We start from the raw sequence: 24,324 nt of genomic DNA, 5'->3' as shown, positions 1-24,324 counted from the left end.
GGAGGCTCTCAGGAATCCACAAGGTTGACCCCACCTTGGTCTGCTGGCTGTGGTCCAGAAGGTGCCTGGACCGGTCTATTCTGGTAACCAGCCTAGCAAATAACCTAGTTGTCATCATAGAGCCTTTGTCCAGTGACAGATGGAGGCAGATGCAGAGATCCACGGACAGGTACCAGACTGAGTTCTGGGAATCCAATTGATGAGAGAGGAGAGATACTGCAGGCGAGTAACGTCGAGATCATGATAGGAGAACGTGCAGAGATGACCGGCCACACTAGTGGAAGCCCATGAACTGGGGACTGGTGGCTGTGGAGCCCCCATGGGACTGGACTAGGCCCTCTGGATACGGAAGACAGTTGTTTGGCTCGAACTGTTTGGGGGGCACCCAGGCAGGGGGATCAGGATCCATCCCTGGTCTATGGGCAGGCTTCTGGAATCTAGTGCCTGTGGTGGTGATGCCTTGCACAGTCTTGGTGCAGTAGGAAGGGGCTAGAACCTGCCTAGGCTCAGTGTGCTGGGCTCTGCTGACTCCCCATGAGAGAACTCGATTTGGGGGATGTGGGGTTGCGGGGTGGCTTGGGAGAGAGGGCTAGGGGTGGGAGGAGGTAGGAGGGGGGATTGTGGATAGTATGTGGAGTAGAAAATTTCTTAATAAAGAAAAATGAAAAAACAAAAAAAGAAATATTGGCTTAGACAACGAGAAAGACAGAGACACAGGATAGCTTCAGGAGGGCTCTGGGTCAATAACCAGTTACCTAGAGTTTTATTCTAATGGGCTTTTTATACATTATCAAGGGAAGAGGTAAAAGACCTTCCCCTTTCAAGACTGAAGCACAATATACAGCCAAATATAGACCCTTCAAAACACCCGGTAACCACATCCCTGACCAGATCATCCCTTTATGCAGCCCTGCTGGGTAAAGCAAGCTCAGATTCTCTGACCTTTAGTAAGGCCTTACTAGGAAGCCTCTGTGGGCCCCCACAATATGTTTAAGGAGTCTAGTCATTTTCTCCAAGGGAAAGCAAGCAAACAAAATGTGTGTGTGCCAGGGGGTATCTTTTCAATGTGGTAAGAAAAGGCTTCACAGTTCTTTTAAAACCATGTACTTAATTTTTTTTGTCTCTCCCTTATTAACTTTTTCAAACTCTCAGATAAAAATTTGTTAGTTAATAGCTGTGTTAATATACTAGTGAAAGGGTTCCTAAAAGCTGTGAGTTAGTTAAGATCAGGGTATCTCTATTCTCATCCTCAGATGCAGCTCTGAGTGTCACAGACAGACAGACTCAGACAGAAAGGCATGGGCTCTTTCACTCTGAATCCTTAGCATTGACTTTTCTGAGGCAAGTTCTCTCTGGTCTGAAGATGGTGGTGGATACTACAGACATGTTGATGTGGCAGGAAGGACAAAGCAGGACAGGCAAAGGACAGAAAGGTCCTTTTTGAGAATCTTTCACAGATGACCCATTAAGCAACTTTGGGATAACTGTCATCAGGACATTCATTCAATCACCATCATTGTAAGAGAGGCTGGGAATTGTGACATTCCAGTTCCTCTCAATGTGTCTTTAAAAATCCTGGGGACAGTAATTAAAAAGGAACAGGCAGGCCACTAGCCACAGTACTCTAATGATTTATCACTAACTGGGGTAGACCACTGCAGACATTGGTGGTATTCTGCCTAGACCTCTTTCATCAGGCTGTCAGCCTCTTTGCCTTCTGCTTTGAGCTCTGTTGTTTGAGGGACAATAACTGCTCTCTTCTCTGAAGAATTGCTTTCCTTCCAAGGAGCCACATTTCAATGTAATGTATTATAATGTAATGTCAAGCCATTACAACCCAACTCTACACTGGCCTGCCTACAACCTCTCTCTCTAATCTGAGTTTAAATTTAGGTCTTGCCTTAAGGTGGGACAGATTGTGATGCCATTTGTGCTCTGGGGTCTGCTACTACGCCCTCCCCTGACTATCTTTCTCAATAAACCACTTGCTAGGAATCTCTATTCTTCTTCTCATAATGACCTCATCTCGTCAGTTTCTCTTCAACTACTACTAAGAATTAAACATTATTATACCACCTTCTCTTCTTCTAAAACCCCTCCAGAGTTCTCCACCTCAAAAAGCAAAACAAGAAGGCAAACATGAATACAATTTGCACTTTTTTCTAGATGCATGATAATGTGTGGTTTTCTACACACACACACACACAAACACCAACACATGCACAGCAAAAGAAGGTGAAACCTTTAGACAAGAGTGCTTTCTCCAAAGACACACTCATCTCCATTGCTTTGAGTTGAATGCTTATTTACTACAAGTTTGAAATAAATTAAACAATATGCTAGAGAACAAAAAGAGGAGTCTGCTAGCTAATACTGTTTACTATATATGTTAGAAACTAGTAGCTTCTGATTCCATAACTTATGAGTAAACTACACATATAAGACTAAATTTTTAATTACTTATAAATGAACATAACTGAGATATATATTTGTTCCATAAGTTATTTTAATAGCTAAAGTTTTGACATATGTATTGTAATTCATTTATCTACTGTCTTATCAGTTCCAAGAGTAGAATTGTTGCCTATAGTCTAAGCACTAAATAAAATAGCAAATGAAAAATGCCAACCTACACTGTTTGAATGCTGTATATATGAAATCTAAGGGTAGACTCAGGGGAATAAAAGAAAATGGAAGACCCATGCCCTTTTCTCATCGCCCCTTTTTTTAAATCTCAGTCCCAGGAACTAACTCGTTTAGTCTCATCTTCCTTAGCCTTCAAAAATTCCCTGCTCAGATCCCCTTTCAGAGGAGCTCCTCGCCTCCTCCTGATCCCTACTATGCATTGACTTTTGTGTAGCAGGAATCTTAACAGGTATTATTAATAAAAATAAACCTGGAGCCAGATGTAGCATGAATCTTAAAAGTTCTTATTAATAAAATCAAACCTGAACCAGGTATTGGGGTGACCACTGGAAGATCAGAGAAGCAGAACAAGCCACAGCTACCTCACCTTGTCAGTTCCTCAGCTGATCCTGTTTCCTCAGACTGGAAGTCTCTGTGCCCTCATCCAGAATGAATCTCAGCTGAACTGTTGCTCGAAAGCCTGAATGCTTAACCAGCCAAATGCTTCTAGTTTCTGGTCTTCACACCTTATATACCTTTCTGCTTTCTGCCATCACTTCCTGGGACTAAAGGCTCACTTTCTGGGATTAAAGACATGTATCAACATGCCTGGCTGTCTCCAATGTGGCTTTGAACTCACAGAGATCCAGACAGATTTCTGCCTCTGTAATGCTAGGGATAAAGGTGTGAGTGTCACCATAAGTAGCTTTATGCAATTATCCAAACATAATTTGATTTGTATAATAATAGAAGAAGGAAAGGGATACTGCCTGGAAAAAATTCATTTTCTTACAAATCATTCTATCTAGGAGTAATAGAAGAATCTGAAATAGGTGCTTTTAATTATCAGAGTCTACAATGCCTGCCAATCCTATTTGCTTTATAAGCTACCTACTAACAACAGATATCATGTGAATCACATCAAAAAATTGTTGTACAGTCCTTACAGCAAGAAAAGAACACTAGAAATCTTGTCTCTAGCCTTCACTTAGTCTGATCATTTGATTTGGGGAAAGCTCTAAGTCCTAACACCAAAACATCTACTGTCTTTTTTGGTTGGGAGGGGTGCTGTGCTTGTTAAATTTTGCTTGGGGTTCTTGTCATCTGTTTGAGTTTCCTAACTTCTACTGACGAAACAGTCTCAAAATAATTAGTAAGTGACACCATCTAAACAGAGGACTGAACTGAGCATCATGGACATGCAATTTCCTAGTCTGTCCTCTGGGGGTGATGGATCCTTATTATTCTATACATGGAGTCATAGACATCATTTCATATGTATCACAGTAAAAACATGAATAAAATGATTGTGTTCTCAGAGAGCTTCTGTAATTTGGTCCCCAGTTGGGCCTGGCTTTTGCTCATGGGACTGGATTGGTACATGTTTCTTTAACTCCCTTGTTCTTAATAATCATTTCAAACAACTAAGTTGAGTACATAAACTTTTTATTTACTTATATTTCTATTTTAGCTACAGTTTAAATTTTTGTCTTATAACTGAAGAGACTTTCATGTTAAGGATAGACAGCATGGTATATTACTATATATTTAAACACACACCAGCATCCTTTTGGGAACCTAGAACTAAACACATAAACACACCTACATATAAAGGTACAAGTATACATATGTCCATATGGATCTCTCCATATAATTAGTAATGTCAATTATTATACCATTATCACAGGTCCCCTACTCTGTGCTTACTGTGTTTGCATGCTTTACCTTACAGCATCATTGTAGAAACAGGTGGCTATGGGTTAGGTACTCATTAGAAGGAGGAAATGAAGTCATAGAGGTTTTGGGCACATGTTAGTAAGTGGAAGCAGCATGGATGTCTGGTGTTTTCTCCCAGTAATCATTTAGCAATGCAGCCCCAACACATTTGCCCCTTCCAGTTTCATAATGTAATGTGAAAATTTGCTCATAGGTCAAGGAATAAAATTATTTAGAAGGACAATAAGCCATTAAACCGTTTACTGAGTTCTGTCACAGAAAAATGACACAGAGTTCAGGGGGACTTAAAAGGTACAAAAGGTGAATTGGAATTGTGTGCTTTAAAACATTGTCACCATGCTTCCTGTGGCTTAAGAATACTCATTACAATCAATACAAAGCTATTGTGTTGTGTTGTGTTGTATTGTATTGTATCGTATTGTATTGTATTGTATTCTTTCCTAAGAATGTAAGCCTAGAATATAAAGAATAGTGAATGTAAGGCAACAGCACTGGACAAAAGACTGAACAAGCAGACACTGCAATCATAGATGGGGGAGGAACTACTCAAGCCCACATCCTAATGAGGTGTCAGGGCAGGGCCCTGGGCTGCTAGGAAACCACGTTCTTGCATTAGGAATGAGAAAGCCAATGAGCCAAGCAGACCCAGAGACTGATGACAAATGCCAGAGTCTACAAACAGCATTTGTGCACTGATATGTGTGCTTTGTAAGGATTTCTCCTCTCACAGAAATATGTATGTGTGTCTGTATGTGTGTGTGTGAGAGAGAGAATTTATAATACATGCTGACTAACAGTTCTTACAATAATTTGTCCACTCAGTGACAAGAATTGCCATAATTAACATGTTCTTTAAATGTTAGGCATTTTCTAACTTGCATATTTTTAAATTAAAGAGCAATCTCTTAAAATTCTATCTGGCAAAGCATATCTGTGAAGTGTAACTATGACACTGTCCAGAAATAATGTTTGACACTGTTCCCATGGAGTTCAGTTCCCTGCCTTCTCCCAGATCTGCAGAGCCATCAGTCCTGCCTCCTCTAAATCCATCTCTGGGCTCTTTCATTGTCTGTAGTTCTGTAGACTTGAGCAATGTCATCTCTGGGATCTGTGATTCATTGACAAGACTATGGTCTCTATCCATCTTGACTATCATTTTTAGGTATCTGAAGTTGGAGAATAGAGGTTGGCCCTGGAAATATTTTAAAATAAGAAAATTTTTGCAGCTCTTCATGGCCACTCATTTGGATTGTCTAGCACATGGTCAGGAAGATCACTGCTACTTCAAGGTCAGCCTGGGCTATACAGAATTCCAGGCAATATAAAAAAGGAAAGAAAAAGATTTTTTGCTTGTAAATTTGCTATGTTTCCTATATGCTGTGGAAGTAGGAGCCTAACATAAGCTTTAACCTGGGAGCACTTAGGTCAGAATTGGACAAATATTAGTAATAAGGACCAGAGCCCTATATTCTGCATCTGTCCTTCCTGGATTCTGCAAACTTGACTGGCAATGCAAAGTTCTACCTGTTAAATCAGATGCCCATTCAAGTCTAAACTGAAATAGATGTCCCTCTATGTTCCAGTAAGGTCAAAGCCAGCACTAGTAAAGGTCAAGTCAGGTCTGTATCTTACTTATTTCTTATTGATGTAACAGTATATCTGATATTAAGTAATTTATAAGAGTTTTGCTTCTCATAACTCTGGGGGCTGGGAAATATACCATAAAGGAGCAGGCATTCCATCCTAGTGAGGATCTTCTACCTTCACATGACAGAGACCAAAAGGCAAAAGGGGACAACCACGGAGAAGCCTCTTCTATAAGGGCTATTGTCTCACTCACAGGGGAGGAACCTCAGAAATAGTTATACCCTAAAGGGCCCACCTCAAACACTGCATTGGAGATGAATACACTCAGACCACAGGAGTTTGCCAGTGTCCCTGATTTCTAACGATTTTGGTTTTCTTTCTCAAATAAAACTGAAAAGGTCACTCCGTCTTCTGAATATTTTAAGAATAAGCAAGGTTTTTTTAATTTTTATTTTTTCATTTTGCAGACTAAGCCAGATGGAAGATTTGGAATAGGGAGTCTCCATATTTAGATGGCCAAGCTGGTAGTGAAGAGAGCCCAAACACAAGTTATTTTTAGTTCTTGGAATTCTAGACTAGATTTTGGAAAATCAGTGAAGAATTCATATATATATCACAAAAAAAGGTTGTTCTAAAGCCAAAGATGAAGGGTAGGAGGAACCATAGAGTAAATAATAGCCCATGAGAGAGGGTGTTAGGGAATAGTGTATGAAGCTTAATGCAAAGCCTACGTAGGGAAGTCAGGGGAGGGTGCACACTAGCCTGACACTCTGCTATAGTTAGTGCCTCTCTACTGTAGTTACCACCCTCGCTCTGCCCACTCCAACACCTGTGCTATGACACATCCAAGTCAGAACTGTTTCACCCTGGATTCCAGAACACTTAGGAAAGTTGAAAGAGACAAGAAAAATTGCAATAGGAATTTGATAGGCTATGTCCCTGTAAATCCTATGTTCATGTGTGATTCTGTCCATAGGTATTCACATTTTAATGCTGAATGCATTTTTAAGGAGAAAAATACAGATTAAAATATGTGAACTAAGATAGCAAAGAGAGTACCAGAGGCACAATCTCTATGGAGCAATAATTAAAGAGCCCCACCCTTACCCCTTTCTATTGCTCTGAAATAGAGAGAACCTCACCACATCATAGCAATTTGATGAAATCTCCTGTGTTTGTTACACAATCTGCATATTCTCTCCCACCTGAAATGTATGTGACTTGTAGCCTTGATGTCCACCCCATTCACTGTGTGCCTATGAGTAAGGGGGTAGGTACATAATTTCCAGTGCCTGTAGGCCATTTCAGGTTAAAGGATAAAATATAGGAAAACTAGCCCACTAAACTCAAGAAGAAAAATGATACATTCTTATTCTGTATTAGAGTCTATGTGTCTATGTTTATAATAGCGAGCATTGTTTTCTTTAAGAACTGAGTACATGGAGGAATAAAGGCAATTTCAAGATACAGCTATCTATTCAGATACAGCCCAGCACAAGAATCAATGATCTTAATGTGATCCAGTCTGAAAACCACATTGAATTAGCTAAAAGGGCTCACTCACTTTAACCACTCTGTGTCTAAAATACTGAATCATGCCACAGTGTCTAGATCTTTATTACACAAAATAATCAATATTAACGCAATCAGACCTTCCACAGGAACTACTTCAAATGCCCATCAAGATTACTTCTCGGAAATTTCTCTCACTGTGACTCAGCTTCACATGTTAATATGCTAATTTTTACAGGAAAAACATCAGAAGGAAAAGTACCTGCTTGGTTCAGAGATTATGAACTATGACTTCAATGAACTAAAACTTTAAAGGATCCCCTTGCAGTGCAGCACAACCTATAACAAAGCTAAAGCCCCAGATACGACAAAGGTCACATTTCTACCCTCCTCCTCTCTCCTGATCTTAGAAAATTAAATGCTATCCAGGTGCTTGTTAATGGCAACGAGCAAGTTAATGTTTCGTAAAGAAACTATACATTATCTGATGCCATCTGTTTATAACAAAAGATGACCTTATTTCACTTTTCCAACTGCATTTCAAACTGTGTGCACTTTCTACCTTGAAAGAAAAGCTTAATGGTTCCTCTTTACTTGAATTCCAGAACACAATAGATGTGCCTCTTCAAACGTGGTCTCCTGTGCCAGGTGCCTCCAGATGGGTCCAGAATGCGGATGGTGTGTTCAAGAGGTGTGCCTTTGTTGTTGTTGTTTTTGTTTATTGTTGCTGCTACTTTTGAGGGTTTTTTTTCATCCTTAACTTTCTCTCTAACCAGACTTCATCCCCCTAATATTCTATTCTATAAAGATGCATCAGGAACAAGAAAGATAATCCTGAGCATCAGGAAAATTTTATTTGGTTTTCTGTGGAAAAGCAGCTTATCTGGTTGAACATAAAATCAAATGTAACATTTTTATTAGGAAAAGTGTGGTAATTTTGACATGAAGTGCAAACTATTTTATGTTTTCCATCTGTTCTATAGAAGAAGTTGGCAAATACATATAATAACTTTTGATAGTTCAGTAGACTTTGATATAAGATTCTTGCAGAGCAAAGTTATATGCCCAAGTTTGATTGCTTTCTTAATACTTGCTTATAAAAGAAAAGTAAGATGATTCATTGGTCCATTTTACTTGTTTTTAATATGAAACACTAAAAGTTCAGTTATTTCCTAACTTTGTATAGCAATTTTTATTTTCTCATGGAAATGTGATAGCTTTATTTTTACACTTGAACCTGTTCCTGAAGTATTGTGTATATTTAAATTCTATGGAGTAGAGAATAATTCAGTATTATTGTTAAAAGTTAATGCTTTTCATTCTGTGCAGAGAAACAAATTCCAACAAAATTCTTAATAAAAATTATAATGACTTCTTTTTGTCTTGCTCTAAAATTGTTTTATGAGGTATTTAAAATCAATAATCTTAAATCAGGGGCACCTACATATAATGTTTTCCCAAGGTGTCATCTGCTAAATTGGAATCTCTTTGTGAGATTGCCTGGGTAGTTTTGTAGTTACTTATGCAACTCCTAGAAATTGCAACTAACAGGCTTTCAGAGACTTCTCCCTGACATGGACATGAATCTCTAGTTTTACTTCCTCTAATTTAGTTCAACGACTAAATTTCCATTATACTGTCACCCTCTCTTCTTACCCCCCACTTCATGCATGAAGCAAGAAGACAGAGACCACTGAAAAGTAGCAAGGATGATGGGTATTGCTCTCTTCTATGAACAAATTAGGGTTCAAGCACAGAAGGGATTCACATACAGTAGCCATATCTAAAAGTTGCCTTTTCTGCTGACAGTCTCATGTAATCCTGTGTGCTCTGGGCTAACATACTGGGAAAAATCAGATGTCATTAATTAACAAGGAAGTACTTTATCACAACTCATCAAGTCAGACAATGTCACAAAAAGGAAGATTCCAGACTTTCTTAGTCCAAGTTTTATTATCTAAAGACTAGACAGAATTCTTGCCATTCTCTGAACGACGATTTCCTCACTCATCTCTACAGCCTTGAATGTGGAATTGACTTGTAGGATTCTCTCTTAGGAATGTTTTGTGGCCTGGTTTTCCTGACCCTAAGCCAGTTATCCACTCATCACTAAAGAAGATCCTTAGAGCCCTACTGTTTGTGCCAAGCCAACTTCAGTTGCTGAGTGCTTCAGTGGGAGTTGTTGGAAAGAGCTTTCTGAAATATGCTTCAAAGCCTAGTTGTCAGCCAAGTGTGACATCGGGTCCCAGAGACCACTCCTCCTCATATTTGTGATTGGCACAAAAAGGGAGAAAATTAGCAGCCCTGAAAATACCCATCTGTCTTGTCACAGAAGCAGGGACTTAGGAGCGTGCCAAGGAATGGGAATTGAGAAGGAAGAAAGCCAATGCAAGGGAGGTGCTGAAAGGGACAAAGGAAACCTGTTTCAACTGTTGCACTTGCAAACAAGGACCTTGGGGAGAATTTGCAAGGTTATTCTTGTCTACATACCACAGTGTAAGGTAGTATATATAGTTTAGAATGATCAAATCCTAGCTCCAAGTTTCTAACTATAGACTATGTAAACAACTATGTACACTATGTTGCTTCATCCCTTTAAATCATTTCCCTATCTCTAAAATGGAAATACTGATTGTATCCACCTGACACTTTAACCAATATATAATGAAATAACATACAGCATAGGGCATTGCTTGAGATACAGGAGTTGTGACTATAGATACTTTACTTATATTTAAGGAAATGGGACTGCTGTGTCAATAATTCAACCAGGAGCTGGGGAGATTGCTCAGTGGAAAAGTGCTTGCTGTACAAGGACTTAGTTAGGACCCCCATTACCCATATCAAAGCCAGGTGTAATGGCACACATATGTAACTCCAATACTGGAAGGTGAAGACATATTCCTAGGGCTTGCTAGCAAGGTAGTCTAGTTGAAATGGCAAACACCAAATTCAGTAAAAAGACCATATCTCAAAAACTAAGGTAAAGAAGCAATGGAAAAAGACATCTAAACATCAACTTCTACTCTCCACATGTAGTTGTGTGGGCAAGCACAGTTGCATACATATACATACACCACATATGCACACAAAAATAATAATAAAATAAATAAAAAATAACACAATCTCCAAAGGTACAATCTGCCATTATTCATAAGAGAAGGAATTGTGTAATCCCTGTAGGCTGGCACGATATCAAGAGGTAAGATCACCCATCATATAAACACAGATATAGGTGGTGACCCTGATTTCTCAGCCAGAAAAGATGGAGGGAAAGAAAAGGGTGAGGGAGTGTTTTCCTGATCATAATGATAATGAATGAAACATAGCTTAATAAACCTGACTTGTATAATTTTCAAAGCTGGTCAAAATCCCATCCCCTCCAAGGCTCAGACAATACTCCAGAAGGGATGGTAGAAAAGATGTAAGAGCTTGAAGATAAGGCTAAGAAATGCTATCTACTAGGAATGAGGAAGCCCTTGCACTCCAAAACTCACAGCAGTTGTGGCTACCTACACTGGACCTACATAAGATTGGTCTTATCAACAACTGGTTATGGATGGGAGAGAGGTTCACAGAGCCCTTCCCTCCCTACCAAAATATTAGCAACTTAAAGATCCTAAGAGAAGTGTGGTCATTGTCTTTAGCTGTGAAATAAATGGTGAGCCCACAGGCTTTAGTAGATAATTCAAACCCATGAACACAAAGACAGCCCTGGGTAAACAGGAGGTCACAGAACAAAACAAATAGACTTGAATGTGGGAAAAAGCTTTGTAGGGAGGAGGAGGCATTAGTGGCCGAGGGAAATAAAGGGGGAATAATAGTTATCAGAGAGTATTATATGCATCTATGAAACTGTCAAAAAATTTAATGAAAATCCTGTCTGAAAAATCACTATGAATATAGACAGTATATACTCAATCTGCTTGCATTCTTAAATGGCATTTTAGTCTATCATTCCATAATCTCTATTTTCCCTTCCTTCCATGCTCAATAAAACTATTAGAAAAATAATTGAGATAGAAAGAACTTTATTAATATTACCTAGTTAACACTCATGTTTCTAGTTAACATGGTTAAGAGCCACATTGTTTTGAGCAGTTCTCTTCTGTCTTGGCTAACACAGCCATCACAGTGTCACAGTGTGGGCCTGACTTGAAACCACAGTTATCATAGAATAGGATGTGAAGGGCACTCACTGTTCCAAGGGAGATGATAAGACCCTTCCATTTCCAAGCAGATTGCTGGTTTTGGAAGCCCAAAAGACTCAGACACTAGTAGGGGGGAAATGCATTTTGTTTATACACCCAGAGTTTTGTGCTAATTCACAGAAGAGGTAACTGGTGAAAAGCCAGTGACTTCAGCCTGGGACTCTCATTCTCAACAGATCTTAGCTACAGAAACGTGGAGTCTGATTTCCCCAGTATTTTTCTTGAAGAAAAAGTAAAACATAAGGGTTAGAAGAAATTAAAATGACATAATCTGCCAAGAAATTAGAAGAGTGTGGGTTCAAATTGCTTTTCTTTCTAACGGAAAGTAAGTCACAATGGGCAAGAGCCTTTTCTTTCCTTTTCAAACCTAATTGGCCAATTGGCAATGCTTTTCTGACTTAGTGCTTACAGTGGGCTAAAACAGCTATTCTGATTCAGATATTGCAAAATAATTGAGAAGATTTTGCTATTTCAGCAGAACTATTTGACATTTAAAGGTCACAAGGCATATAGCTTGATGTATACTTACAGGAAAGAAGCCACCCTTCCTTTCTCTGTTCTGTACACCCAAGTTCAGAAAATCTAGTAGGCTGAAAAGGAAGATGGGAGTTGTTTATATTTTATTTCCATTGCATGATCTAAAATCTTGGGGATGTTTTATCTGGAAAACGCATGTGGCCCTTCACATAACATGTGAGTACAAACCTTGTGTACTCTGTGTCCCCACAATGGGAGAAAGAGTTAACCTAACCTAAAGCACACCAGGAACTAGGAATGGTGGCACATGCTGTAGCAGTTATTGGCTACCTTTCTCTGAGGAACTCCAAGCAGTTTATAAACTACATCTGGCTGATAGTTGTAGGTGTTACCAGCTGATATGATAAATTTAGATATAAGTAAAGGCTCTGACTTGTAAACTTCTGGTTAAAATCTAGGTGAAGGTTAAATGTAAGGCAAATTTAAATGTCTGTTTCCACTGCACCATTTAGCAAATGCCTGGAAAGTTCAATCAGAAAGAAAGGCACATTGCCTTCTTCCTTTTCATTGTGTTATAATCACCAGCAAGAGCCATACACTAATTAGGAATAAACACTGTGAAGACCAGACAGCTGCCAAACACAGTCTGCAGCATGTTCTTCTTGCCTTGATCTATTGCCGTCTTCTAAAAACGGGGCATTTTGACACGAACCATGTAAAGACAGACAAAACGTCACATTTGTCCTACAGACTTTAATTTTCCAAACCATGCTCTAAATTGAGAAAAAACAAAATTTTTTTGAATGTTTTATATTGCCTGCTATGAATCTACCTAATCCTTCCCTGATGCTGGGGATTCATTCTTCATAATTAATGATCTCATTTTCAGTATGCCATTTAAACTTTATAATTCCCTTTTTTCATAACATATGACATTCTCTTGCCCCTAAGCTTTACTTCCATAATAATTATATTTTTCTGTGTAGTGACTGATCTGTTGATTCCAGTAGTGAAGACTCTAGCTGCCTTGATCTGTATCCTGAACACTTTGAAAACCATTGTTCTGTAGTTAAGTATCTGCTCAACAGTCTTTAACCAAATGATTAATTAAGTAGAGATCAGATTCCCTGAATCATAGGAAATAAAGGTAAAATGATTGAATGCTGGACCAAAACAGCCCTTCCAGAAGATTGCTGAAAAAATATTCAGCTCACGTGTAACTATCTCAAATAATTTATACCAATATATATCCATAGAAAAATATTTCCATACTTTTCAATACAATCTGAATGGTCATGTGAAAAATAGAAGTATCCTTTTTTATCTCAGAACAAATTAACTTTTAAACATTTTCCATTAATCCTAAGCATATGGATGACTCTTAAACAACTAGCTACTGTTTTATGCTGAACTATCGTGACGCTTTAGATGCAAAATCAGGAGATTCTGAACTGGAATCTTCTACCACCGTGTCATCAAAAGCATCTTTCTTGGTTTATCCAATTATTCACAGGTTGATTTCTGTATAAGAAGCACCAGAGATTGATGGGCTGAGAAGGCAGACTTCCAATTCCTTCTTATATGAGCTGTAAGCACAGTTAGGGATGTGATTTTGAAGAAGTTGTTCTCATCTCCTGAGCACAACAGCACACAGTAGACATGCCAGCTGTGTTCCCTGAAACATGAGGCATGCATGTGGGAACAATAAATTGTCTACTTTGATTAATTACTTTTTAGATCTGTCTTCCCGAAGTCAGATGTTTAGAAAGAATGAAGCTGGTGTAATTTTACAGTGCTCAGTCAACAACAATGAAAGTGCTTGATTAATCTTCTCCTCTTTATTAACTTTTCTTATTTTTAAATAAAATGTAGAAGTAAAACTTTTATTCCTGACAAATTTACCCATACTTTTATTGGAAGCATGCAGCTAATTTATGCAATGACCTAATTTGCTCTACACGGGAAATGTCTCCTTTGTAATATTTGCATTGTACAGGTTTCTTAAGTTGTCACTGAGAGGATTTGCTAAAACATCAGTGATTTTCCTTTTTTTAAACAGGATTTTGTTTCAAGTGGATCAAGAAGTGAACGCTGTGATACTGTTTCCAATTTGATAAGCAAAGGCTGTCCAGTTGATTCTGTAGAATACCTGTCTGTGCGTATAGTAACACCAAGTGAGAATGAAATCAATACCCAAGTGACACCAGGAGAAGTCTCAATCCAACTGCATCCAGGTTTGGTGATTTTCAGAGAAATCTGTGATGACCATTAATTTGCAATGACAACTTGTAGTGACTTGCTCACAGTTAATATGCTGCAGCAGACAACAATGTAGTTGAAATCTTAGTGAGCTCAGATCAAGGAACCATGGTTCTACTCCCTGTCATGTTTGTAGCTAAGCTGTGTGGCCTGGGCCACACTATAAACCTTACTACAACCTATTATAACTCTGTTCTGATCATACAGGCCACTCACACTGTGATGTAATTGTGCTCTGGTTCCAATGAAGCTCTGGGGAAAGAGAACTTTTTGTTACATTTAGTTATTTAGTTGGTAGAGGGTGAAGAGGCATGCATGCCACAGTGCACATAGAGGTCAGAGAACAACTTGCAAGAATCAATTCAATTCTCTCCTTCAGCCTTGTCTGTTCTGATGGCTGCATGACCATTGTCAAGCCTGGAAGCAAGTTCTCATATCAGCAAAGTCCAGAAAGGGAACGTACTTTTGTTCTCTTTCGCCATTCCTCAGAGTGCTAGAATAGAGTAAATTCTCCATGAGTACTTATATGATACATTGATTCATTAGTTAGTGGGAAATACAAATGAATTAAGTACTTAGAGCCTTTGGTATGAACTTTTAAACACAAAACTATCAATCATTATTACCATAATTACCTTAAATAACTTTGTGATGGAAATTAAGATTAATGTGCACTTTTCCTCATACATTTCTCTTATATCTCCCCTTCTATAGCAGTGTTCCCCACAGTCTGACACATATTGTAGCTCTGGAAAACATCCATGCCCCCAGGTACAAAGAATTCCAATATACGAACTATATACAAGATGTCAAAATACACAAATATGTACCACAGAGCTAGAAGACTTGTTTAAAATAATATTAAATTGTTTTCAACTCTTCATTAGTTCACTGTGGGTGGTCATGTCTTGTCATTAGGGTGGTCATGTCTTGTCATTAGTTTTGTTTTTAATAATAAAATAATAATAGTAATAATAACAATAATTCTTGCTACGCTTCTCATCCCACTCTAAATGCTGAACTATTTTTTCCAGACTGATTAGTTACCAGCAAAACAAAGTCTGTTTCTTTCCCTGGACATGTTCCTAGTTTCCAGTTAAAGCTGGGTTCTTCACCATATAAAATGATTATACAGTTCAATATGGAAATATATGAGCACTAGCAGGAAAGGGATTCATAGCCAGTACAGGAATTCTAATCAGTTAATAAAGATTATGGTTCTTGTCACCTGCTATTTTTTTTAAAAAAGGCAATGTTTACTCAATCCAGTGTATTCACTAAAATCTGACCTTAACATTACAATAATTACACGTCTTGCCTCACATACAGCCTTCTAAAGTTATAATTGTCCAGCCACCTCTAATGACTTTTTTCTCTACCTGGTTTTACAACACATTCATGATCTCAGGTTTTCTAATCTCTCCTAAACTACTTCTAAAAATTCCAGTCTCCATATCTTACCAGCCTCCATGTCTTGACATTCTCATCCATCACCTTTCCACCTTTGTCTCTACAGTCTTTCTAGGGTGGGTTTGTTTTGTTTGTTTTCTGTGTTAACATTGAATAGTAACACATATGACACGCCATTATATCTTGGCTTTCTGACTCAGGTTTCTGGCTTACTCCCAGAGTACACCTGAATTTGAAGGCACTCTGTTACCATGCATGGTCTTTACCCTAAGCCTCTCTTCAAATCCTACAGATTCCTGAATCACCACTCTGCACTTAACCTCAAGTTCTTTATTAGAGGAGAGCGTAAAACTATCCCCTTCAATATCTGCAGAGGAAATAAGGGGTGGGGGACTAGAAAGCAGAACAGCTGAGCTTAATTAATAACTTTGATGCCTTAGCCTGTTCAGCTGCCACAACACAAATGTCTCACATTTGGTGACACAATGTCACAGAAAGGTTCAAATTTCAAAGACCAGGGAAGTTCAAGAACAAGGTATAGGCAGATTGGGTTTCTAGTGAGGGTTCACCAGGCTTACAGGTGTTCACTTCCTGATAAGTCCTCACATGGCAGAGTTGAAGAGGAAAGTCATAGGAGTGGGGATGGTATGGAATAAAACTCTCCAGTATATCAGAGGACCACTAATCCTATTATGAAGTACCATTCCCCATGATCTCATCTAAACCTAATTACATCCCAAGGCCCCCTCTCCAAATACTATTCAGATTATAAGACTTGATAAGTAAAATGTTATTTTTAAAGTCCATAAAATATATTAAGAAATCAACCACAGAGAAGAACCCAGTTATAGAAAGTAAAAATTATTTCATGATCCATCGTCTTTAAACATAGTGCCATAAAATTTGAAATTAAGTCAAAAGATATAATCAAAATTCTAATCATAAACTAATAGCAACAGTAACAAAATACATTCAAATATATAGGTTGTAACTTGAATTGTTCTAAAAAAAATGAAAGGTTTGATTTTATTTTGAAAAATAATGAATAAAAATGGACAGAGCATCCAAACAAAAGAATAGCAAAAAATAAGCAATCATAAAATAAAAAGAAGTAATTAATAAATTTAATTTAATAAAATTAATGAAATAGAGCATTAAAACAAAAAAATATAAATAGATATCTCTAGATTTTGGATGTGATTTGCTTTTCCATACTATTAAGCCAATGACTCTATTTTTATAATTAAATACTAATTTCCAGCAGGTTATCCTATTTTATATATTATTTATGGCTGATAAATGCAGCTATATCCTTTAAATGCCCTGCTCTTTAGAAAATATTTGCAATGTAAGGACCTATAAATTGTACCTTTTTGCTTATGTGTTCATGAAATTCATATATGTCAGTAATTACAGTTTTCCCCTTTTGTAGCTATATTAATGATTTTGGTCTTCTGAAATTATAAACAGATACCAGAGGCTTCAGAGAAGAAAAGCAGTCCTTACCCTAAGGTTATTTAGAATCCAGTAGAAATAATGGCAATAATATATGTGAGTACATATATCTATTTACTGTGTGCCAAATATGGAACTAAGTATTCTGTGTAAAGCTATCTCATAGTAGCTTTTAGAAATTGAAAGAACATAAAGATACCATGTCTGGGACCTCATAATTATATGGCAAACATTAAAATGATGGTATGAACCAGTTGCCAGGGAAACAAGGCAGGGAAGCTCAGCCTGGTCCAAGGAGGAGTAGCTTACTGAAGAGTGTCTTAAAGCAGTAATTACATGAAGAAAGGGAGGTTAGCTCACCACAGGCAAAAGGAACATAAACAGGGCATGGAAGTGTATGTTTGCAGAGTACTTCTGGGAACTTACAAGCAGTTTTATCTTGTTATATTTAAGATGAAGAAAAAATCAAAATGAGGAGATGCCTTAACCTGTCATGATTAGCTGCTTGAGCACCTTAAGCAGGTAGTGACACATACAACTTTTTGAGTTTTAAAAAGACAGAGTCCATGGTATAGTGACCATGGAGAGCAGCACAGCAAAGGACAGTGAAGTGAGAAGGCAAAATGCAGGGGAGAGTCAGAAAGTTGATTTTGAGGCCAACCTGAGCTACATAGTGAGATCCTGTCTGAAACAATGGTAAAAGGAAAAGCTGGTAGAAAAGGAGATAAGACAAGAGGGGAGGAGAGAGATTCACAAAGGAAAGAAAATACCAAGGAGGAAATGTTATGGTCAGCCCCAGACTGTAGTCAATTATAATTATTTTCCACATAGTTGGCCTTGACTATCAACTATGTTTAGTGGTTTGACTGTTTAATGTTGGAGATGGGATCTAAAATTAGTTAGAAAATGTGATTTAAATCACATATACAAAAAAGGGGGGCTTCCATCCAAGAGAACCTGACAATACTTTAAGGATATTCACATAAACACACACCCCAGTATATTCTTCATACTCACTTGCACTCCACAAATAGAAGCTGATGAAGACATGAGAAGTATGTGCCAACATCAAAAACTTGAACAAAACTGAGGCATAGTCAGAAACTCACTTATCACTGTCTAAGATTTCCTCTTAGTGAGGTTGATAAAGAAAGATATCAGCAACATAATCAGTCATTGCCCTTCATCCTCAACACTCAAAGCAAAGCGACTTGAGTGACTATGATCTTCTCCAGCAAGCCCACACCTTTTTAATCCTTCCCAAACAGTTCCACTGACTAGGCATCAAGTATTCAAACATGAGCCTATGGGGGCTTTCTCATTCAAACCATCCTAACCCTGGAAAAGTAATATCATTTGATAAAATTACAAGTCATATTTTGCCTCTAATTAGAAATGTATGAGGTTATTCTTTTCAATTTAATTATTTTTATGTTATGGGTATTTTGCCTGCATATATGTTTGTGCACCACTTGTGCACAGTACCCTCAGAGATCAGAAGAGGGCTTTGGATACCCTAAGACTGGAGTTACCAATAGCTTTGAGCAGCATGTAGGTTCTGGAAATCAAATCTAAGTCCTCTGGAAAAGCAGCTAATGCTCTTAACCACTGAGCCACGCCTTTGGCCCAGGAGGCTGTTCTTGTAGGAGGAAAGATCAAGAGTGATGATCTCTCACTTCCTTCCTTACCCACTACTGTCAGTCTCTTAGTTTTAAACCACTGGATAGAACCAACAAATGCTTGATGAGCCTTGTGTTGCCACTTCATACCAGAGCTCCATGGTCCACTGGCACAGTTCTGCAGTTACTCTCATAGTTCCTTTGACAGCAATCCTGGGAAGCAAGACAAGCCTGAGTACAACAAGCTAGGTGCAGCCTCTTTAATTAAATAGGTCATTTTGGAATTTTAGTATTTGGATATCCTAAAGTTTCCATGTAATCTCGTTATAGAATCACTTATCATTGCGCAAAGGACATAGTCTGGGTTGAGTGTGGCTTTGGCAACATTTAATTAAAGAATTGTTTGATTAGCTAAAGTATACCAGTTGTGTAGAGTATATGAATGTAGTACATCCATCTCAGCATAGCTCATCTCACATAGTTCCTCTAACATCAAAACATTGTGGACTGCGTTAACAACCAGGTCTTAAGTCATGTATCTATAGATACATTTCTCTCTGAGCCAGCTTAACCAAACCCTTTTTAGTGTCATCTGGTTATTGGTCTGTGTTGACTATACTCTAATATAAACTAAATGGTTATACAGGGGGACATAGTACCTACATAGCCATGAGATGGTGTTTCTACTACCTTTACCTATAGAATATTACAAAACCCATATCTAATTCTTTTCTCCCACATATATACTTGTCTAATCCAAAGGCATCCTGAGAGCACATTGTGGATAATGTCTCAAACTCACAGGCAAGGAAGGCATGGTAATCAAACTTGATCCCATCTTAACAAGCAAAGTGGGATTTGGGGTCAGACTGTCTAGGGCTATCTACCCTGAACTGGCAAAATCTCACTGGCAGTTTAGGGGTCTTGAAATGTAAAAGTAGCAATTACTGTTTTCTTGTGCAATGACTAAATGGCTCAGTTAAGAAAATATTTATTTTTAAATGACAACTTGTCCGATTGAGGTCGTATGCCATGTTGAGGACTGACCCAGGTACCTGTGCTAAGGCCAGCACCTAGGTAATCAAAGACCCTGTCACAGTAGCCTCCAGGGCTTTCTTATCATCTCTCCTCTGCTGAGCCAGTGAAAGGAGATTTTGCTGGCTGGGCTGTGAACAAGTGTTGTCAGCACAGGTCCCCTGTGTGGCTGACATTTGTCTGGAGTACCTTCAGTAGCATAGGCCCCCTAAGACGCCTTTGCAGATGCTGCACAAACTGTGCCTTTTACTGAGGTCAGCACCCCACACTTTTGCTGAGTTCCATGCACAATCTGCTGAATAACTGCTACATCTAGCATCATCTGTAAAAACACAGAGACTCATTCAATGTCAGGCAGTTACCATAAACTGTAATGATTCACCAAGATAAAAATACTATGCAGCTAATGCTTAAGGCCTTTAGCAATATGCTCAAGTCAACAGTCAAAAAAAAACTACATAATTTATATATTTTTTAAATGCTGACCCATGTGTCAGCCCTTCTGCATGAACTATGCTCTCCAATTGCCCCTGTGTACTATTTTCTGATATTCTCCTACATTTAATTCTCCATTTTAATTACAGAATGTTTCTACTGGTACTTTTCAGTACAGAGTCAAAAAGTAAACAGAGTAAATGTGCTCTGGAGGCAGGCCAGCTCCCAAAGAGGAATAGAGAATGGAGGAGGCTGGGTTATGCTTGCCCCACTTTTCCTTCCAAACTTCTGGGATGCAGAACTCAGAATATTACATTCACAGGGCTTCCTACTCAGGCAGGAAACTGGAAATGAATGAACATCCTTCCTTTTCTGTATTTGTTTTTATCCCCCAGTAAAGCATTGCTATTTCGATAGGTTAGATAGTTCAGATTGAATAACATTGGAATGGTAAAAGAATTTAAAGAAAAATACAGGAATAATTAATTGATTAGGTAAATCTTTTAATAACTATAACACCCTACTGACTATGTAGATATACAAATTGTAATTTTTTTATAAAGTATTTCCCAGTTGAAATGATCCCCATGGATGAACATTAGTGATTTGAAACCTTTTGATCTATTATTTTAAAAGGAGAAATTCACATATTTTAAATAGGTGACTTTTCACAGTATAGCTTAAATGCAGACCTAGAATTTGAAGAGTCTATATGAAAAAAACAACAACAACAAACCCAGATTCTATGTCAAATTATAATGTGGCCAAGAACTAAATAATGTGAACTGCAGACAGGTGCCCTTGGGAAACTCTTTACCTGTTGTGGTGATGACTGTCTCTTCCAATCCAGTTATTTTACTCAAGGCCAATACCTGGCCTCTGTGATCTTCATACATTCACTGAACCCCCTCCAAGTGTTGAACTAACAATCTGCATACCTTCAATATGGCATGCCTGGTTTTCTGCTCTAACCCACTGCCTCACCTACTAACCAAAAGGAAGAAACTCATCAGCTGATTCATAATGTGCAATCTCAAAGAGCTTCATGTACTGTCAAGAGCCAAAGGGTTCACATCTCATTGGTAAAGGCACCTTGCCTCAGAAGAACATCTTTCTGATTAGCACAGCCACCTGGAACCTTTTTCAGACAGAATACTGCTTACTGTTTTGCATTATGCTTTCCTAGCTTTGAGGGTGATGGGCAATTCATGTCATGTAAATGATTCCTCCTACATTTGTATTGAGCTGGTCTATTTTTTATTATTTGTATATTGTCTCTAGAATTGTCAGAAAATGCATTGTTGTAGCTTAGATCTGAAATGTCCCTCGTGGCTCCTGTGTTTGAACACTTGGTCTTGGTCCCCAGCTTCTGACACTATTTTGGAAGGATATGGCTGGGGGAGTGAGTCACAGTCGTAGGCCTTTGAGAGCTGGACACAACCCTGTTTCCTTCTGTAGCACTCAGCTTCCTGATCTACAAAGATGAGAAAAAAGTGAGTCATCAAGCTACTGCTACCTCAACTACTGTGCCATCCCCACCAAGATAATAGGCTGTATCCTCTGATCTGTGAACCCAAACAATCCTTTTCTGCTTAAGTTACCTCTATCCGGTACTGGATCACAGTGATAAGAAAAGTAACTTGATAATGTATAAACTTAGGATTACTGTGCTGCTACTAAAGTATCACTGCAAACCATCAAGATGACTCTGGCTGCATGGAGCTTGTCATACCTGACTATCCTGAGTTCAATCTCTAGGATCCACAAGAGAGAAACACAGAACTGATTCTAATTCCTATAAGTTGTCATCTGATCTCATCACATATGTTGTTACAAGTGTGCTTACACACATATATACATACACACATGCATGCACACACCAAATGCAACGGAAAATGCCACTTACATCTAAGATGTGTAAGTGGAGACTATATGATGTTTTTCTTTCTTTGAATTAGGAGCTGAAGCTAACTTCATGTTAAAAGTCCGTCCTCTGAAGAAATACCCTGTGGATCTTTATTATCTGGTGGATGTGTCAGCATCAATGCACAATAATATAGAAAAATTGAATTCTGTTGGAAATGATTTATCCAGAAAAATGGCGTTTTTCTCCCATGACTTCCGTCTTGGTTTTGGTTCATATGTGGATAAAACTGTCTCACCTTACATTAGCATCCATCCAGAGAGGATCCATAACCAGTGCAGGTAGCTAATGTTTCATGTGGATAATATTAAAAGAATCTTTCTTATAAAAAAAAAAGCTCATGTTGTTTGTTCTTATAGACTTACAATATTTCAAAATATTGTCTTATTAAATAAAAGTTTAAAATATTTGAGGAGGATCTTTGTTCCTCTATGGAAACATTTGCCTGTAGCTTGGGTTTTAAGTTATATTCCTTCAAATATTGTTTATTCACCTTTTGTCATACAAAATAATCTTACCTATTATTAGTAACCCTGTATGAATTTCCAACAATGAGGCTGACATGCATATAAGTACCTCGGGAAATTCTATATGCCTCCTTTGTGGTTGCTCCGAATTTATTAAATTTAGGTTTGACACATTTTAGAGTATTTATCACCTCAATGCTACACTGATACCTTACTGTATTGTGATGGTATATATTTATGTTGTTAATGACGTAACTAACTTCCTGAAAGACGAGGGATAAAAAATAAGAATTTGATTCTAAATAGCATTTGCCTCCCCAGGGAAAGAAAACTAACTTCAAGCATGCAAGTTTTCTTATAGAGTCATCTGTTGAATTTTCAGAGAAATGACTTTGTAAATCTCTTATTCCATAAATCATTTTCTTTGAAGATATTTTCTACTTCTATAAACTGCTCAAATAATTTCACTCTACACATTCCAACTTGTAGACTTCGAGAAGTCTTCTCCTAATTGTTATTTCTTTATCATTCACTGTGGTTTTCTGAGGTCAGGTGTTATTTTGTAGCTCAGATTGACCCTGAACTCATGAATCCTTCTGCCTCTGCATCCTGAGTACTTGGGTTACATTATGCCCAGCTTGAACAATCTCCTTGAAGGAGAGCCCACCTGAGGACTGAGTCTATTTCTGAAATACAAGAGTGTTTATCAAAGTCATTCTCATGCATTTTACTACTCACTAGTAATTCCACAGCAAGCATCATTTTCAAAATTAGTGTGATATCTTTTTAGAAATAATAAGGTAATATGCTATTTGAGCTGAATTCACAAACTATCCCTTTGGATGTGTTTCTCATCAGCTCCAGGGCCAACTGTGATAGGAAATTACTAAAAATCTTTATGTTCCTTTAAACAAAGTGTTCATTAGCATACTGAAGCGCTTCATCGTCCTGTGTTCACGAGACACATAGAATCTTCTTCATTTTTAACATTAATCATACAGTTCTATTTCTGATCACAAACAAGTTTCACCAACATTGAATTCTCTAATCTTATAAATTTTTATGGTGTAAAAATATCCCTACACCTCCAAAATAATCCCCTTCTTTCTTTTACCAACTACATAATTTGACTATTAGTAGCACTTTGAAAAATTTAAGAAAGCATAGAAAACTAGATTTTGGACTTCTTTTTTCCACACAGTGACTACAATTTAGACTGTATGCCTCCCCATGGATACATCCATGTGCTATCTCTGACAGAAAACATCACTGAGTTTGAAAAAGCAGTTCACAGACAAAAGATATCTGGAAACATAGACACTCCTGAAGGAGGTTTTGATGCCATGCTTCAGGCTGCTGTATGTGAGGTAAGAAGTTTTGCATGCTGAGTGTTTTAGTTCTCAGATGTAGCAGAGGGTATAAGAGTTTTATGTTCTGGTTGGTTCGTGGAGCAGAAACAGCATGGAAGAATACATTTTTAAAAAATCTCATTTCTCAACACTATTAGGATTCATTTTGGTATATGCTGGGATAGAGGGGCCAAGTTGGGGAAAGGCTATAGAGAGAAGACA

At 38.0% G+C, this 24,324-nt stretch overlaps 1 protein-coding gene across 1 annotated transcript in view; it reads left to right on the top strand.

Moving 5' to 3' along the window:
• Itgb8 (integrin subunit beta 8) overlaps positions 1 to 24,324 on the top strand; it is an 80,097-nt gene that overhangs the window by 26,161 nt on the left and 29,612 nt on the right. Inside the window, exons 2-5 of the mRNA XM_028880933.2 lie at positions 8,067 to 8,152; positions 14,209 to 14,383; positions 22,321 to 22,567; positions 23,955 to 24,120. Of these exons, the coding sequence (XP_028736766.1) occupies positions 8,067 to 8,152; positions 14,209 to 14,383; positions 22,321 to 22,567; positions 23,955 to 24,120 (674 nt within the window). The remainder of the gene's footprint in view (positions 1 to 8,066; positions 8,153 to 14,208; positions 14,384 to 22,320; positions 22,568 to 23,954; positions 24,121 to 24,324) is intronic.

This window comes from Peromyscus leucopus, chromosome 14 (genome assembly GCF_004664715.2).
Source record: "Peromyscus leucopus breed LL Stock chromosome 14, UCI_PerLeu_2.1, whole genome shotgun sequence".
Lineage (NCBI taxonomy): Eukaryota > Metazoa > Chordata > Mammalia > Rodentia > Cricetidae > Peromyscus > Peromyscus leucopus.
This window is presented reverse-complemented; position numbering and strand designations above follow the sequence as displayed.